Raw genomic sequence first — 19,687 nt, forward strand, 5'->3', positions numbered from 1 at the left:
CCAGTTTAATCATCAACAAAATGTGCCTGACCAGTGATTTGTGAGAATGTTTATTAGCATCATAATCGGATACAATTAAATTAAACCTCTGCAATATAGGGGAGTGTAGAGTTGGGATGAGAGTATAAATCATAATACTGATCCCTGTTAGAAAGGATCTGGAAGTGCTTCATTAACTTCTGCTATGATTAGTGCAGCTGGTTACACTGAGCATGGAACAACAACAGCAACAAAACACCTCTGTGTCACAAACTGCAGCTCTGTCACCAAGGATTGCCCGTGGTTGGAAGATTGGGTCAGCTCAGCACAAACCCCTAACTCCTCTAAGAAAAGGAACCCAAAGCTGTGTCCTGAAAGCAGGTCACAGCATCCTAAGTAAACAATAAAGACGGACTATTTAGAGTCTTGAGGTCTTCTAAACTGGAAAAACCAAAACAAACATTTCTAACAGAATCTCATACATTCTGTAAATTGAAAAGAGTTGTGGCAGTAGCATGTATTTTATTTTTAAGATTTTTAAAAATTATTTTTAGAGAGAGAGAGAGAAAAAAAAACATAGATGTGAGATTGAAACATTGACTTCACAAAAAGGTTCTCAAACATTTTGGTCTGTGGACCCCCCCTTATATTAAAAGTATTGAGGGCCCCAAAGAGTTTGTCTGGGTTATAGCATTAATGTTTGCCATATGAAAACTAAAAACAAATTTAAATATATTTAGAATTTAGAAATAATGATAAACCCATCACATATTAACCTAAATAACATTTTTATTAAAAATAACTATATTTTCCAAAACAACAACAAAAAAGTAGAGTTGCATTGTTTTATACCTGTTCAGATCTCATCATTAGGTTTATAGTGACAGTTGGATTCTGACATCTGCTTTTACATTCAGTGTTACTATATCATGTCATTAAACTGGAAAATGCCACTGTATACTCATGAGATATTGGGAGTGAAAGAGGCAGATAACTTCTTAGTTTTATTATGAAATTAATTTTGATCTCATAGACTTCCTAAAAGTGTTTTAGAAAACCCAAGAGGGTTCTTTGGAAAATACTGGGCACGTTTGTGTGTGAGGTGGAACCCAATTGAAAGTGTAACGTAGAGACAAGATAATGAAAAGACTTACGTTGGTTGAGTTTGATCTTTAATATGCAATGAGGAGCCACTTAAAATTTCTAAGTAGAATAATGAAATGAATAGAGTTGTGCTTTTAAAAGATTATTATGAAAGTAATGCATAGAGTAATGGGAAGCAGTTGTAGTTGAAATATAATTAATTTACTATGGTAAGCAATGTAATGGATATTGAAGTAAATATATTGTAGTACTCTTCATCTGACTATATAAGAGTCAGAAAGAGAAGAATCAAATCAGTGCTGCCCTAGCTGGGCAGTTCAGTTGGTTGGAGTGTTGTTCGGTACACCAATGTTGGGGGTTTGATCCCCAATCAGGACACATACAAGAATCAACCAGTGAATGCATAAATAGGTGGAACAACAAATTGGTGTTTCTCTCCCTCTCCCTCTCCCTCTCCCTCTCCCCTTTCCTTAAAATCCTATATAATAAAAGCCTAATATGCAAAATTGTCCCCTGGACCAGGAGTTCGACCAGGGGGCAAGGCTGGTCAGCCAACCCAGCTCCCGATCAGCCCCCTCCCCGCCATCGGCGCAGGCCGGCTGGACCCCACCAGTGCACGAATTCATGCACAGGGCCTCTAGTCAATAAATAAAATAAAATAAAAAATCCTGAGATTTTGAGCCTGGTGACTGGGAGATTAGTATTTATTAATAGATATAGGGAAAGAAGCAAGTTGGGGAAAGAAAATAATGAATTGTTTTAAACTATATATAAAGCTTTATATTATTTTTTATTTTGAAATAATTTTAGTTTTGCAAAAATAACAACAAGTTTACATATATTTTTCACCTAATTTCCCTTGATATTTGCATATGGGGTGCATCCTGCAACTTATATAACCATAGTACAGTTATCAAAATGAGGAAAGTAACATTGTGCAATGATATACATTATAGACCTATTTCAGGTTTCACTAGTTTTTTTTACCCTACCCCTAATCCAGTTTGGGGTCACGTGTTAGATTTAGTTGTGTCTCTTTAGTACATGTATCCTCTGATCTATAACAATTCCTTAGTCTTTCCTTGCCTTATAAAAATTTTTTAATGAAAGAGAAGATGCTTATAGTATATGTGATTTAAAAAAAAAAAGCAGTATCATTTCATCTCTTTTAAAACACACAAGGGCCCGAATAAAATCATTATTTTTTTAAATGTTAAACATTGATTGTAAAAAACTGAAACAACGTAGAAGACGTAAATAAAAAGAGACAACCCACTCCCAGAGATAACTGCTGTTAATAATTTGGTGTGTATTATTTATTTCCTATGTATTCATAATATGTTTGTATATTATGGAATTTAATAGGCATACTTTGCTGCAACTTGTATTTTTCAATAAAAAACTATATGATATTCACACAACGTTCTTTAATGTCAATATATAGAGATCTTGCTCATTCTCTTTAGTGACTGCACCGTGTTTCCTAATATGGCTATCTCATGAAACCTTTCCTTATTGATGGACCTTTAGGTTATTGAAATTACCAGGTCAGAGACTTTCACAGTTATTACCATACTGCCCTCCAAAAGGTTGTATCTCAACTTACACTCCCTCCAACAGTGCATGGCATGCTTCTTTCCTACCAGAGCTGTGGATGAAAGTGTTCCGATAGGTTGGCAATGATTTGGCTGGGTAGTGGTCTCGTGGGTGTTTGCCTATTTATACATTGCTCTTCCAATTTTTCCCCCTACAAAACACGGTTTTGCTTTTATTAACAAACACACACTAATACAATACTTAATGAAAAATTAACCAGTTTAAAGATTTTGTCTTTGAGACCTTTTCCTTTCAGTCATGGGATAAAAGCATGGCCATGAAGGCCTGGACAAGAGGCCCGAGAGGTTAGTGAAACAGTTATTGGAGGCTATCTATGGGGTGCATCCTGGATTTCAGGGTAGTGGTGGGATAGTAAGAAGTGTTCGAGAAGTGAGTGTCAGTGTCATGAACGGTTCTTTGGAAGGGGCTTCCATTAGCTGTGAGTAGAATCGAGTTCATCGTTGGCTCTTATAAAGGACCCTATGGACTTGAGCAGTTTGTATAATTCAGGGTTATTTCTTACAGAGAGTGGAGAGAGGAACAGAGGAAGGGACTACTATCCTAACATTTCCTTCTGGAATAACATAAGAATCACTGAATTATTTTTGATACTCTATCTGTGATGCTAGAATTGGATAAATAACAATGCTAGTTATGCCCAGCCGATGTGGCTCAGTGGTTCAGCATTGACCTATGAACCAGGAGATCACAGTTCGATTTCAAGGACCACTTATACTCATTAAATTCTCCCTTTTAATACATTTATTCCAGGTTTTCAGAATCTACTTTATCTGATTTATGTTTTCTCAACTATAAAATATTTTTATTGATTTCAGAGAGAGAGGGAGAGAGATAGAAACATTAATGATGAGAGAGAATCTTTGATTGGCTGCCTCCTGCACACCCTCTACTGGGGATCCAGCCAGCAACCTGGGCATGTGCCCTGACCAGGAATCAAACTGTGACCTCCTGGTTCATAGGTGGACGCTCAACCACTGAGCCACGCTGGCTGGGTGTGGTCCTTGATTTCTTAAGTCTTATCTAAAAATACACTGGCTGCTCAGCAGACTAAGGGCTAAAAAGGTGGGGTTTTGTTTGGTTGGAGTTTTTGTTTTATATTTTTACCTTCCTAGCACATCTCAGAATTCTTTATTTTTATTATTTCAAATTCAAGATCTGTATTTTTAAGGGTGAGTATTATATATATACTGTGCCTTTTGATTTTTTTTTTTTTTGTCATTCTGTCTGTACCTAAGCACTGTAGTTTTAGTTACATATTTCCAAACAGTGTAACGGCATATTTCCAGGCATGGTTTGACAAAGGGAAAGAATATTAGAAATTGAGACCCTCCTAAAAAGTCTAGGATGTGTAAGTTCCTCACCAAAGCATTAGTGCCATTATTAGTAATGGTCAATGTGACTATTAAGAATGTTTGATGGACCATCAGCTGCCTCTTTCCTCTAAGTGAGCTTAAGAACCGGGCCTTTGCAGGAGTTCCACTGTTAGATTTTTCTCTCTGGTCCTTAGCTCTAACTTCTCTTTACAGAGGAGGTAGAATCAGGGCACAAAAATATAAGAACAAGCCCTAACCGGTTTGGCTCAGTGGATAAAGCGTCGGCCTGCGGACTCAAGGGTCCCAGGTTCGATTCCGGTCAAGGGCATGTACCTTGGTTGCAGGCACATCCCCAGTAGGGAGTGTGCAGGAGGCAGCTGATCGATGTTTCTCTCTCATCGATGTTTCTAACTCTCTATCCCAGTCCCTTTCTCTCTGTAAAAAATCAATAAGATATTTTTTAAAAATAAAAAAATATATATATATAAGAACAAGATAACCTGTATTTTTCTGCAATATTTTAATGGGATTTCAAGAACTGTTTCGCATTTGAAATCTGAACATGATTCGACTAAAATATGGTTTGGGTTTTATTTTTTGTTAGTAAACAAAATAAATTTGTATGTACTTATGTATGATGTATGATTTATTCACATGCATTATCTGTGTAATATATATGTGTGTGTGTGTGTGTGTGTGTGTGTATATATATATATATGAATCATTAGTTTTTAAGCCACAATTAGAGACTGTATTTCTAATGAACTAGTTTTCTAGTTAAAAATAAGGGCAAAGAAATCCCATTTACCCATATATACTAATGTTTATAAAACGCCACGTGATGAATATTTTTAGAAGCAATCTCCTGAGAGCCCAAATTAGAAAACTTAAATAAAGCACAGTCCTTCTAAAATGGGGCTGTGACTTGGGAACTGCTCCTCCCCCAATCATTTAAACTAGTTAAATAGTTATAGTCTGCTTCAAGAGAATTGGATGGCTCTTACCAATTTTACATGATTTTAACATTTATTTGAATGCTTCCTGTGTGCCAGAGACTGCTATACACTTTACATGTGTCATTTCACTTGTTGGTCATAGAAATGACGGATGAAAGCAGCAGTGTCTCTTACAGGAAAGAAAACTGAGATTAGGAGATGGGGGGGGGGGGGTGTTTTGCCTAAGGTCACGCGGCAAGTGTGTGACCTGGACTTGAACTTCACAGCCTTGCTTCTTAACCACTATTGCGAAATCAGAGACTGAAATCTTCCTCTTTATTGCTTAACTATACCTGGACGGAAGGAGCTGCTAACTCTGTTAGTTAATTCTTGTCGGGAAGAGAAGCACTGACCAGCTGTGGAAACCACAGCAACGAAACCAAAAATGAAAGTACCCAAGTGGGCTGGAGGACTTGGAAGAGGGAGACCTGAGTTTGCACTTGGCTCAGTTACTTAGCTCATATCACTTTCTCCGGAAAGCCTGTCCCTACCACATCCTCCTCTTGTTTGTCTCTATTAGAATGCTGAACTCACTGCAATAATCACCGTCTTGGAATGATTCTAAGGTGCACATCCTTTTTATTTTAAGTAGAATCAGTATGCATCTTATCGTAAAATTAATTGGCAGCATTCCTCCTTAATTATTGGTGCCTAAAATAAGGATGTGACTTATGGTGGCATGTTAGATTTGACCAGATGCAGTATTTGTTTTACATGTGTTCCCAAGAAAATGTTTACATCTTCCCCATGGTTTTAAATACCAGGTATAGACAATGATTTTCCAATTTCTAGTCCAGTATTCTTTTATGCTCCAGTCCTATAAAATTTCCCTTGCTGTCTCCGGGGTCACAGATTCTATGTCTACTTTCCAAGTCAGCCTGTCTTCTAGTGTTCCCTCATCTCAGAAAACGGCATCTACATTAGTACATTTGTGAACTAAAAAGCCACAAGTTCCACCCCGTACAGACCAGTGTTGTGAACACACGGTGAAGTGAGTCACCGTGCTCCTCATCTGTAACGTGGGGAGCGTTATCACACCTACCTCTGAGGGTTGATCGTGAGGACAACAAAACATCGAGTGAATACTAGCTGCCACTGACCATCATATGTATCTGTGACCTCTCTCCTTACTCTGCACATGTAATTAGTTCATCATCACATCCTCTGGTAGGTAGATCCTTCAGAATATCTCAGATCCCTCCACTTTCATCTTGTTGCCACTTCTCCAGTCCAAGCCCCTATTTTTTTTGCCTGTAGTAACTAATCTTGTAGCTTCTACTCTTTCCCATCTCTAATCCATTCAGGTACTTAGACCTCTAGAGCCATCTTTTAAATCAGATCATGCCACTGCTTAAAACCCTTCCCAATGCACTGGTATAAAACCCCAAGTCCTTAACATGGGTATACTGTTCTCAGTTTTATGCCTGGCCTCTGCCTACTTTCAACCTCATTTTATGCCACTCTACCTCATTTCTCCCAAAACTCCCACTCAGATTTCAGCTTAGGTCCCTCTTCCTTGATCTTCCAAATTAAATTAGGTTCTTCAGTCCTAATGTATAGTTCTTTTTTTTAAAAAAAAAAGTTTATTTTATCTTATTTCAGAGAGGAAAGGAGAGGGAGAGAGAGGTAGAAACATCAATGATGAGAGAGAATCATTGATTGGCTGCCTCCTGCATGCCCCCTACTGGGAATCAAGCTCACAACTCGGGCATGTGCCCCGACCGGGAATCACACCGTGACCTCCTGGTTCATAGGTGGATGCTCAACCACCAAGACGCGCCCGGCTGGGCATAATGCATAGTTCTTTATAATGTATATATACTTTTTGTACTTGGAGGTGATCAGTTCCTCCCCAACTGAAGGTAAGGGAATGAGGTGATTTCTCCAAGGTCATAGAGCTAGTTGTGGTAAAACTGGAATGCCAATCCAGGACTGGCCGACCTAAAGCTGTGCCATCTCCATGGTCCTTCCTTTGCTTCCTGGATGGCAAAAAAGAGAATATGAATCAGTGTGCTAGGCTTCAAAATGTGGCCTTCTTTTCATTTAACTTGTGGGTTGTTCCTTTAAGAGCCATCTCTCCCATATTAGATTACAAACCTGTTGAAGTAAGACCTATTTCATATAGATTATATACCTAGTACTTATATAAATTACCTTGCCTATAGTAGATACTCATTAAAGAACTATTTTAATCCATTTAATCTTTTCAAGGTTTGGAGCTGTGTCATGAATTACTCTTCTTCCCATGAGTGGCAGAGTACATTTTGTTGTCTTTTTTATGCTAATGCAATGTTTTGTTTATTCTGTCCATTAATAACTAATATTTGAGAACATTTACAGTATTAATGGAACTTAGTCTAAGAGAAGTTCAGCTTAACATTTTCAACATATTTCAAAAATATATCAAAAATTATAAAAAATTATGTTAATCTACATACTTTTATGTAAAGTTCTTTGACTGTAAGATAGAACATTTGGTTTACTTCACTGATAGGAATATCTCTTAATGCTGGGATGGCCTCTTTTGGTATTTCTTCTGCTCTTAATTTTTGGCATAGTTATGTGTGATTGTTTGAATGGAGTTGTGGCCAGGTACTCATATTTACTCCAAATAAGAGTACATAATTGATTACTACAGTAATAAGGAGGTAGATGGGCAGTGCAACTGCCCAATACTTTTGAGGCCAATAGGTTCAACCTAAGGAATTTGGCTAAGATTCAGGAATAAAAGCCCGTATGAGATATAGTATGAAGCCAAATTCGGAGCTTAAGAAAAGAACAAAGCCATAACTTGATCTTTCTGGGAATGGAGACGGTGAATTTTCCACCATTTCTCTGTGACTTTAGGTAATCAGTGTGGAGACCCTGCGCAGGCACGGACCCCCAACCCCGGAGCCCAGGGGCGAGAGAGGAAACACTGAGCGGGAGGCTCAGTGGCCACGGCTCCCCCACCCCCACCCCCCACCCCGGCTTAGGCCACATTTTGTTTTCATGTTTTGAATTGAACTAGGTGCCTAACTGGTTGTATAGTGAGGTTGATAATTTGTGTCTTCATGGATTATTATGCTGTTTCACTGGAAAAAGAATTAACCTTAAGTATTTTGTTTCGCTTCAGGAATTAAGTGATCTACAGCGTGACCCACCTGCTCACTGCTCCGCCGGACCTGTGGGAGACGACCGTAAGCTTTGCTTTATTGCTAGCATTTTGCTACAGTTAATAATGCAGGTTCCAACATTTGTTAATGACTCCAAACCTCCTTTATTTGTTTCAGTGTTCCACTGGCAAGCAACTATTATGGGACCTGTAAGTATGATTCCTATATATGAAATTAATCCCCTCAGCCATACTTAATTCTTGCCGTTTCACCTTTGATCAGATATTTGTGGCTCAGGTTGAATTTTCTTGTATCTGAATCACCCAGGAAGCAAAATGTAATTACAGGGTTTATGATAATTGTCTACAGCACTGATGGCGAATACTTCTAGGATCATTGTCGTGTGTTTTCCTTTGCCAAATCCTTGATCAATTACGTATAGTTCTGGATCACCCACAATTTGTAACCAGGCTGTGTGTTTCCTTTGTCTTTTTTTTTTTTAACACAAAAAAACAGCGATTCAGAACTAAGCATAATTCTCACATCAATAGTTTTAGTAGGTCAGAAATAAGTGTAAGTAACCCAATAATGAATTCCTATAAGTAACAAATACCAGTCTGCGCTAAGTTTTATCACTTCCTATTTGTGAGAGAGAACTGATAAAATACTGTAGTGGGTCTGTCTTTGCCACCTCATGAGTTTGCTGCTTTCAGTTTTCTTGGATTATCCTGAAGTCAAAATTACCTGCTATTTTATGAGTGGCTTTCTCAACACTTAACTGCCTTTGTTAAGATTATTTGTTTCTACACCCAAGAGGCAGTTACGACTAGAAAGAGGCTTTCCTTTCTATGAGCAAAAATCCGATTGCATAAGAATGGGCACTGATAGCTCAAAGATGCTTTCCGGGAAACATAGTAACATGTTTCCATGAACATCTTTCTCTCTTCTGTTCCCCCCTAAAGAGCTTTATCTTGTCTTTAACTTAAAAAAAAAAAAAAAACAATTACTGATTTTTCAGAGAAGGAGTACTGGGCAAGTATCTCAGTTGCTAAATTGTTAGGTTAGCCTTTTAAAGGGTAAAATGCAGCATATTTATTTAAACAACGTTTAAGAATCTGGTTATTTGTTTGTTTTCCGTTGCTTACTAAGAACCTTCAAAATACTATCTTTAAAAGACCCATTCTTACCACTTGAATTATAGCCCTTCAAAAATATTTCTTAGGTGAATTACATGTAGCAAATGGTTATAATTATGTTACTCATAGTCCCTTTATTTTAGTAATGTAAACATGTTATTCTGTCGTATTACTTGAAAATCTAAGCAGACCATGACTGTCAATTGTAATGTACTTAGGTTTTCTACATTCCTTATTATTTTTTATGAACTAGAATTAAGCAATACATGTAGTAAGAATAATTATACAGTGCAGTCCTCTAATATATATGCAGAAATTAAGGAAGAAGTAATGATAGGCTTGCTGTTATAACCAAAATGTTAGTATAACATGATAAATTTAATTAAATATAAGGGAATTAAAATAAAATATTAGCTATTGTTTGCTACCTTTTAAAAAAAGTATCTTTTTTCCCTCGCTTGTAGCATATTTTCTAATTGCCATAAAGATTCCTGGCCAAATGTAGATTCTTCTTGTTGATTCCTAATTTGATAATTCCATGAATATTGAATTTATTAGTTTTGTTTGGAACCTTTTCACATTATTTTAAAAATTATTATTGAGTGAAGATTTGCGGTCTAAATTGTGTAATGCTGTCCCTTAGCCTATCCTTTTCATAACTTGTTCTCTTCAGTTCATCTCCATTATTTTTTTTCCTTAATATATTTTTGTTGATTTCAGAGAGGAAGGGAGAGGAGAGAGAGATAGAAACATTGGTGATGAGAGAGAATCATTGATCGGCTGCTTCCTGCACGCCCCACACTGGGGATCGAGCCCTCAACCCCAGGCATGTGCCCTGACCGGGAATGGAACCATGACCTCTTGGTTCATAGGTTGACACTCAACTACTGAGCCACACCGCTGGGCTCATCTCCATTCTTTTGCCCCTTAGAGGACTATTAGGACTTAAGTTTCATAAATTAGAAGGTAAATACTAGCCCCAGCCCTTTTTTTCATACTGATTACTGCCACAGAAAATTATTCTTTTCTTACAGCAGTCTTGTGTGTATACTGATATTTAAAAATCTATACTCGTAAACAAATTTGATTGGGCAAGTCACACAACTGTGTGTGTGTCCTATTTTTTATTTGCTTTAAACTCTATGATGTTGACATGATAGTTGGAAAATCCTCCTTCATACGTGCAAAAGAAAGTCTGTTTTCAAGGTAAATGATTTGAACTTTTGACAAAATGATGGCATGTTTTTCAAACTGACATATTTTGGTGGGGAGGGGGGTCATCTGAGGTTATTAAATATATGTAGTAATCAAACACTGATGCAAATGTTTTGTGATTTCAGCCTGATAGCGCATATCAAGGTGGAGTCTTCTTTCTCACTGTACATTTTCCAACAGACTATCCTTTTAAACCACCAAAGGTATTTTTATTTTTGTGATTGATGACAAAAGGGGTATATCCAGAGATATTTTTATTATGTCCAAGACAGGTTAGCGTGTTCAACTGTTCTGTAAAACTACTGAGTCTAAAGTATGTTTCTTACTCAAACAATTGTATTACGTTTGTAAAACAAAAGGCAGTGTCTGTTACGCTGTAAATTAGGTTCCTTTCTTTTCCTCTTCATTAGATCTCTGTAGTTTGGGTTTTATGGTCAGGAATCAGACTTTTCCACTTAGGGGATTATCTTTCCAAAGTTGACTCTTTTTTTTTCAGTTTTTAGTATTCAACAAGCATTTATTGAACGCTTACCATGTTCTGTGACATTGGAGAATACAAAAGTAAATAAGACACAGGCCTTTTATTTAGTGTGGTGGGAGGGATAACAACATGTTCTTATTCAATATAATTTAAATTAGATCTAAAGAGGGAACAAATGATGGGGATATCAGGAGGGAGAAAATCATTAACAACTTCTGTCATTCAGGAAACACTTACTTCATTTTATTTTATTTTTTCAAGTTATAAGAGAAGCTTATTTAGAAAATTACAGAGGTAGTAGAAGTGAGCCAGCCAGGCTGCATAGGCTTGGGAAACAAGTTACAGGAGCAAAAGACGGCCCGTGGAGCTTAGGAGAGAGAAAGGCAGATGTAACGCACCTGGGGGAGGCGGAAGGGCCAGGGAAAGGTGCCAGTGTGCTCCGGAGAGGAAGAGCAAATAATTATTTTAGATTTTTAAAAATTCCTGAATAGCGTTATATACACATGAAACGGTATAACAAAAAGTCTTGTGGGAGATTAGGATTCCTGGTGGATTTCTTAGGACAGGTTACAAACTCAGGCCCCTCCACTTTCCCCCAGAACAGGGTCAGCACCCTATTTTTAGACCCTAGGGTCACTTCCAGGTATCCTTGATAAGCAAATGAAGAAAAGGATTACTTTGGGGGATCATCAAAGCCATGGTTAATTACTTCAGCTGCTACTCAGCAGTCATGTCAGCTCTCATACTGCACTCTCCAAAATATTTCTCAGGTTCTTGCTGGAGGTGGCGGGGGAGAGTGGTGGGGGAAGCGGGGGAGTGGGAAAACTTACTTTATCTGCTTTCACATGCCTAGTAGCTAAAACTTTGTGCACACAGAGTGGATGTTCATTCAATTTGTGCTGAATACATTTCTCCACTAGGGTGCTTAAATTTAAAGACATTTTACCCTAGAGTAAGTTGGTTCTGTTATGCTCATTGTTCATGGATTGTCACATTTTTATTTTGTTTTGTGTTATATTTAGATTGCTTTCACAACAAAAATTTATCATCCAAACATAAACAGTAATGGAAGTATTTGTCTTGATATCCTGAGGTCACAATGGTCACCAGCTCTGACTGTATCAAAAGGTAATTTCATTTATCAGATATATGACAGCTGATAATAGTGAAACAGGAAAAATACAGAAGTATCTAAGGCCCAAAGTTTAAAAACAAAACAAAACAATCTACTGTGTTTTATCCTGGATTGATTTTGCTTTGCTTTCATAGCTCTTATATGTATTCTTTTTAACTTTTTTTTATATGTTTTTATTTATTTCAGAGAGGAAGGGAGAGGGAGAAAGAGATGAAAACATCAGCGATGAGAGAGAGTCATTGATTGGCTGCCTCCTGCATGCCCCCTACTGGGAATCAAGCTCACAACCCAGGCATGTGCCCTGACTGGGAATCAAACCATGACCTCCTGGTTCATAGGTTGATGCTCAACCACTGAGCCACACCAGCCAGGCCTCTTTAGCCTTTAACAGTTAATTTGGTGGTGGTGGTGTTGGTAAGCAAATCTAAATGATGAAGTAAGAGAAATTTAAAATGTTAGAGCTAGAAATTTGGGGATAAGCCTCTCGACATTTTACCCTTTAGTTTTAGCTTATCTTTAAGAAGAGAGAAGTAAATATATGATTCTAGGGCCCATTGTCCCATTTATTAAATGGAATTACTGACATAATGATTAAAGGTTTACATTTGTTTTACTTCATCTAAGAAGAAATATCAGATTAGGTTGATAAATGATTTAAGACATATTTCACATTTTAGAATGATGCAGTACATCTAACATTATTCTAAACTAGTGATTTTCAACGTTTTTCATCTTACGACACACATACACTAATTATTAAAATCCTGTGGCACACCAAAAAATATTATTTTTCCTGATCTGAGAAAAAATACATATGTTTTTCATCTTACGACACACACTAATTATTAAAATCCTGTGGCACACCAAAAATATTATTTTTCCTGATCTGAGAAAAAATACATATAATTTTGATTCATTCAACACAACATATTGTTGTGTTGGCTGTTGTCATTTTTTATTTGATAATCTAAGGAAAAAGATGTCAGTGCCCCTGACTAAATACTCTGGTATTGTGTGTTTTAAAATTCTTCAGCGTACCAGTTGAAAATCACTGCTCTAAACTTTGAGTAATCAATAGCATTATCATAATGACTAATACATACGCCATGTGGATTCTTAACGTAATCTGTAACATTGTTCTTTGCTAAATTATCAGATGTGTACATCTGAAGCCCTTTTTGTTTCTTTAGCAAATACTATTTGCTGTGTGAATCCTCTTAAATCAAGTCTTGTTTCTCTAAACAGAAGAGCACCTGACAGTTGGAAAAATATTGTTTTGAGTTAGAAGCATCTGCCCCTGAAGTAATTTGGTAGATTTTCCTTTTATAAAATTCAAGAAAATTGTTTCTCTTGAAGGATTCACGGAGAGATCCATGGTCATTTAAAAATTAAAACAAAAGAAATAAATGCTATCTGAATATATGACTTGTTTTTAAAAGTGATGAGGTTTATAGGAAACGGAGTCTACAGCCATAATTTTTTCAAGTATTAGGTAAATAATAGCCCTTTATGTCAGTCAGTTATTTGTGAATGGCAGTTTTTCTGACCTAAAATGTTTGTATAAAATGTTCATGTAGATTTCATTGTCCTTTAAAAAATCTTACACATGGTAGTGTAGCCGTTATGCACTAGATGTAGGAAAGATTCTGTGGCAAGGGTTATTCAAATTCCTATGTTCTTTCCTGGAATGGTATTGGAAAATATAATTCATTTGGCATAAGCAGCTAAATACTTACACATATACTGGTAAAAAAAATGGCAGACTGCCAGATGTTGAACATTTATCTTCTGATATTGGTAGCTTTTTATAAAGAACTAGGGGCCTGGTGCACGAAATTCGTGCACGGGGGGGGGGGTTCCCCCCAGCCCAGCCCGCCCCCTCTCACAGCCTGGGAGCCCTCTGACCTCCCTCCATGGGAGGCGGCCCAGCTGATTAGGGGAAGGCGCCAGCCCCATCCCCCTGCTGCTGCAGCCACTGTCCGCCACTGCAGCTGCCAAGGTGTTTTCATCAACACGGACTCCAGTCCCTTCACCATGAAAAAAATGACAACTTTCTTTAGGCATTTTCAAGATGTGTCTTTCATAGGATATGACATTTCTTTCTTTTTTTTTTTATCCTCACCTGAGAATATGTTTCCATTGATTTTTAGAGAATGTGGAAGAGAGAGGAAAAGACAGAGAGAAACATCAATGTGAGAGGGACACCTTGATTGGTTGCCTCCTGCATGAGCCCTGACCTGGGCCCCGGCCAGGGAGGAGCCTGCAACCTAGGTACATGCCCTTGATCAGAATCAACCCGGACCCTGTGGTGGGCAGGCTGAGGCTCTATCCACTGAGCAAAACTGGCTAGGGCAGGACGTGACAATTCTTAGCCCTCCAGCAGCAGACCTTCGTTTTTTCCTCTAGGAGTGAGGTGAAAAAACCCTAGATCACCTTTTTGGATTCTTGTTACCCAAGTTACCAAGAACATTACCAGTGGCGTACAGGGAGCTTAGCCAATGAACTGTCAGAAAAGGTGTTTCCCCTGCAGCTCACCCGCAGAGGCAGGACTGCTGGCAAACCTAGGCTGGCACATCCCCTGTCTCCGCGACTGCTCAAGCCTCCAATGCGGCTTAGGCAGGGCCTCCCAGCTCTGCTCAAGCCTCTGCCCGAGGCTTGGGCAAGGCCACCCCCCCTCCCCTCCGCTCAGGCCCTGCTCAAGCCTCTGCCACGGCTTGGGTAGGACTCCCCCCAGCTCCAATCAAGCCTCTGCCAGGGCTTGGGCAGGGCCCTCCGCTCCTCTCTGGCCCTGCTCAAGCCTCTGCTGCCCCACCCCCATGGCGCCAAGGTCAGTAGACCAGGAGTGGCCAGGGGTATTCTGGGACCAAGGTTGCTCAGGGCCTATGCTGGGGCCTGCAGGCTCTGAGCTGCCTGGGTCCTTAGGATGTTCCCGGGACCTAGGCCGCTGGGTGCCTGCATATGCAAAATAACCTGCCATCTTTGTTGGGTTAATTTGCATACCAACTCCTGATTGGGTGGTGGGTGTGTCTTGTTGGTGTAGCGGAGGTACGGTCAATTTGCACGTTTCTCTTTTATTAGCTAGGATAATTGGTATTGGCCGCTACCGAGTGTTCTGGGCGCCGAGTGTGGACGTTTGGTCCCCGCTGGCGGCGCCCTGGCTTTCTGGTAGCGGCAGGGAGCTGGTGGCCGCGGCCTTTCAGGCTGGGATGAAACGCGCTCTCGGCGGAGGCAGGAGAGCCGAGCCGGAGCCATGACCAGTACAGTGATAGCAGTTGGATTGACCATTGCTGCTGCAGGATTTGCAGGCCGTTATGTTTTGCAAGCCATGAAGCATATGGAGCCTCAAGTGAAACAAGTTTTTCAAAGTCTATCAAAATCTGCCTTCAGTGGTGGCTATTACAGAGCCCTACTGCCAATAAAGGAAAAATAAGAGATGCTCACCGACGAATTATGCTTTTTTTAAATCAAGACAAGGGAGGATCTCCTTATATAGCAGCCAAAATCAATGAAGCTAAAGATTTACTAGACGGTCAAGCCAAAAAATGAAGTAAATGTATGGTGAATTTTAAGTTGTTAGTCATGTATATGAAAACAGCTTTTTATAATAAATGTCCTGAAGCTACACATTTTAAAAATGATTTAGCACAAACTAAAAAAAAATAATTAGTATTGATGCTTTCTGGTAACTGTCTTCAGTAACAGTTTCAAATGGCCTCAGTTTCCTCATATGTAAAGTGGGAATTATAATAATATAGGGTCACTATGCACCTGACACACAGTAAGCACACAATGAGTGTCAACATTCCGTTTTACTTATCTTAAAACATTTGATTTTGTGCATAATAGTGAAATCAGGGCTTGTGGCTGGGCAGCAGGCCTGTGGAGATGAGGAACTTGCCTCTTGCTTATTTTGTAAGGTAGCTTATACCTGCTACCTAAAAATACAGCTATTTTAATGTCTTATTTTAAATGTCTTATTTTGATTTTTATCTGGAAACTTTTTGGAGACATTAGCCTAGGTTTAATATACAATGGAAGCTAAGGAAGATAAGTATTAGTTTTAATATTAGTGCTCTTAGCACCCACTTTTTGTGTCATGTAAGAATCAACTTTGCTTTATACATTCACCTGTGGAATTTGAAGAATAGGAAAAGATAAGGGAACATAGTAGAAGAGGCTGAAGATGCAAGGTTGTTCCAAAGATTCCACGAACCCCCTCAGAAGTGGTGGCATGCAGTTGAGGCAAGAGAGGAACCAGTCTTGTTCCCTCTTTTTTCATATACTTAGATTTGTGTGTCTGTGTGGCTATTTGTATTTATATTTGACGTAATGTGGCAAGAAACAACTACTTTTAAAATTTTCATCTATATTTAAAAATATACAAGTTACAGAGTAACTATTCACATTGTTTTTCCATGCATGTGATACAAATAATATACATGGAATAAAAGAGTCGTTGAGAAAAATCTTACAAATCTTCCTTCTTTGTGGACACTGTATATCACTAAGCCAGAGTATAAAAGTACATGAGCACAATGTCCGAATGGTTTGGACTATTAACTGTAATTTGATTGATTTACCTTGAATTGATTAGAACACAGATTTTCTGTATTAAAATAGAATAAAATGGACAGTTTCCTCTACAGAAGTATCTCTAAGAGACATCTAAAGTTAGAATGCTATTCTAAAAAGTTTTTTATTATGTATCATTTGGGGTATGTGTGTGTTACCAAAATATTTTTGTAGAAAACACTTGAGTTTAAAGATTATAATAGCTACTTTAGAGGTCCACATTTTTTAAATAAATAGAAATTCAAATAGAATTTAAACCTTTAAAAATTATAGTTTTGCATATTATGTATATTATATGGTAATATCATAATTTTAAAAATTAAAAATACTTGCTACCAGCTATAGTCTAAAATGTAATTTAATGTTTTGTTTTCTTTGTAAGTTAATTGTCTATATTCAATGAAATTATTTTCACATATGTAATTGTATAAAGAAGAAAGATCATTATCTAATATGGTATTCTCTTTTCAATATAGTTTTATTGTCCATATGTTCTCTACTTTGTGATCCTAATCCAGATGACCCCTTAGTACCAGATATTGCACAAATCTATAAATCAGACAAAGAAAAGTAAGTATTACCAATATATTTAATAAGTACATTTAGTTATGCTTATTATACTTAACATTGATTTTGTTTTTCTTTCCAGTGTAGTAAACCTTTCTTTTTAAACTCTGTCTTTTTACAAAAAAAAATCTTGTTCTTTTTCACATACTGTTCAATCCTTTACTTTTTAATAGTACACGTTCTGTATTTGCACAGTAGGTTATGTTTTTGGTAGGGAAGAATTATGTATAATTCTAGGGAGTAAATTTAAAAATGAAAGAATTTGGTGATTGGGAAGTGTTGGATATTATATTCCTAATCTCCCAGGAAAAGAAGTTATCCCTAACCCACCCAAACTGACCTAGTTTTCAAGCTGTTTCATCTTACTGGTACCATTGATTCATTTGCAATTTACAAGTAATGCTCATTGCCTTTTATAGATTATTACCATAAATTGTTTTCTTTTTCATTTTGTTATTTATAATTTAGGTATGTTTTCATATAGGTTGTAGACAAATCCATCAGGTAAAAATTTGACTTAAGTTTTCTGTTTTATTTGTGCATAAGGCGAAGTCACATTGAACCAATAATTGGTATATGTATGATTACTGCACGTAAGCATAGGAGGGTAGAGTATACTGTTTTATGTAGCTAGATCTTCTACAAGATTCAATTTGTATGTTTTTACTATATCCCTTTTGTATGCCTACAGATACAACAGACACGCAAGAGAATGGACTCAGAAATATGCAATGTAAAATAAAAATAAATTTCATATATACCAGAGTACTGTAAAATCTAGGTTTTTTTCAATATTAACAGTAAATTGAGCACTGTTTACTGTTTCATTGTATCATGAAATCCTTTGATTTTTGTCCATTTTAAATGTATTTCTGAAGCAAGACTAAACAAACTTCCAAAAATACCCTTAAGACTGTGATGAGAGTCTTTTTGTATGCATTGAGAAAGACATTTATTATGGATTTTAAGATACTTGGACATCTGCATCTTCAGCTTACAAGATCTACAAAACATCTGAAAAGTAACCAAATTATTTTTTGCTGAAATTAGATGTTTTTACATGAGAAATACTGTATGTGTTGTCTGTGTCGTCAGTTTTATAAATCTATTCAGATTTCATTCTTTGTTAGCTCACTTTATAATTTGTATTTTTTTACTGTATAGACTAAATATATTCTATTTACATGTATGTCAACTCATTACTTTTTTCCTGTGAACAGTATTGAAAAAAACCGAACAGCTGATAATTAAATGAATTAACTGTCTGTCTCCCTTGTCTTAGGGTTTTCTGTGTAGATCAATTGCAGATTTCTTAAACCTGAATGATCTTTACACTGTAATTCTCAGTATACTGATTATGGAGAAACACTTGTTTTGATTTTGTTATACTTGACTTAACTTTATTGCAATGTGAATTAATTGCACTGCTAAGTAGGAAGATGTGTAACTTTTATTTGTTGTTATTCACATTTGAATTTTTTTCTGTATAGGCAATATTATAATGACACCTTTTACAGATCTTAATGTAGCTTTTCCATATAAATAAAATGCTTTTTCTACTACTTGTCTTGATTACTTAAAAAGATAAAATAATACTTTATAAGTAAAGGATCAAAACTCTATGTTAAATTTTGCATGAAAATTAATTCCAAATTGTGAGACTAAGGTCTGTTGATTTGGCTAATTAACCACCATTAATGATATAAATTTTATTGCTTTAGCTTTTTATCTGTTCACTAAATTGTCAGTCTAAAGGTGATATAGATTGGTCCCTTGTTATAGAAGAGAATTTAGAATAAGTTAGTGTTTGTCTTGGATCACAACTAAAATGGATTAATTACTGAAGTACTAAGATGTGTGCGTATAAGATAGTGTCACCCACACTGAAGAAAAATCTGTATAGACCTGAAGAATAATTAGGTTAATTCATTAAAATACCACTCTAGATGTAACTGACATTGCATTTCTTCACATTTTAAAATTATAATTTCCAAAATAGAATTTTAATGCCATCCACTTTGAAAAAGAACATCTTTTTTTTTTCTTTTTCTTTTTTACTATAGAAATTAGGGAGAAAATTCTAAAATGATGCTTCTCCTGGCTTTATAAATTGCCAATAAAAAGTAGTTAAATAAGCAGGTTATCTTTGCAGATTTTAAAGAAAGCTTGAAAGTATTTTAACTTGGGAAAAATACATCTCTAATTATTAGCATGTTTACTAAACTTGGGTGAGTGTCATTTTTAAGAGTGATAGCTCTTCTGATTATGCGGTAGCTATATAAGTGTGCAAGAATCTGTGACGGATGTAGTCATTAGCAAGACATTTAAATCACTGAAGTATTTTACCATGGTTCATTATTATTAAGACACAGAATAACCCGTTGTTAGAAAGTGTGTTTTTATAAATGAATGTAAAATATTTAAATGAATTGTGAAATGGATGTTTAAGAAAATATAGGTTTAAAAGTAATTATATTA

At 36.8% G+C, this 19,687-nt stretch overlaps 1 protein-coding gene and 1 pseudogene across 2 annotated transcripts in view; one reads left to right on the plus strand and one right to left on the minus strand.

Annotated features, from left to right (window-relative positions):
- The window catches only part of UBE2D1 (ubiquitin-conjugating enzyme E2D 1), a 29,365-nt gene extending 10,594 nt beyond the window's left edge, over positions 1 to 18,771 (plus strand). For both annotated transcript variants that reach the window (XM_005865103.2, XM_014538708.1), the window contains exons 2-7: positions 8,124 to 8,187; positions 8,281 to 8,312; positions 10,580 to 10,657; positions 11,958 to 12,063; positions 17,119 to 17,212; positions 17,901 to 18,771. In XM_005865103.2, the coding sequence (XP_005865165.1) occupies positions 8,124 to 8,187; positions 8,281 to 8,312; positions 10,580 to 10,657; positions 11,958 to 12,063; positions 17,119 to 17,212; positions 17,901 to 17,946 (420 nt within the window). In that variant the 3' untranslated portion in view covers positions 17,947 to 18,771. The remainder of the gene's footprint in view (positions 1 to 8,123; positions 8,188 to 8,280; positions 8,313 to 10,579; positions 10,658 to 11,957; positions 12,064 to 17,118; positions 17,213 to 17,900) is intronic.
- Positions 7,429 to 8,098, minus strand: LOC102252304 (annotated as a pseudogene).
- Positions 18,772 to 19,687: the final 916 nt, after the last annotated feature.

Source organism: Myotis brandtii, unplaced genomic scaffold (assembly GCF_000412655.1).
Source record: "Myotis brandtii unplaced genomic scaffold, ASM41265v1 scaffold196, whole genome shotgun sequence".
NCBI lineage: Eukaryota > Metazoa > Chordata > Mammalia > Chiroptera > Vespertilionidae > Myotis > Myotis brandtii.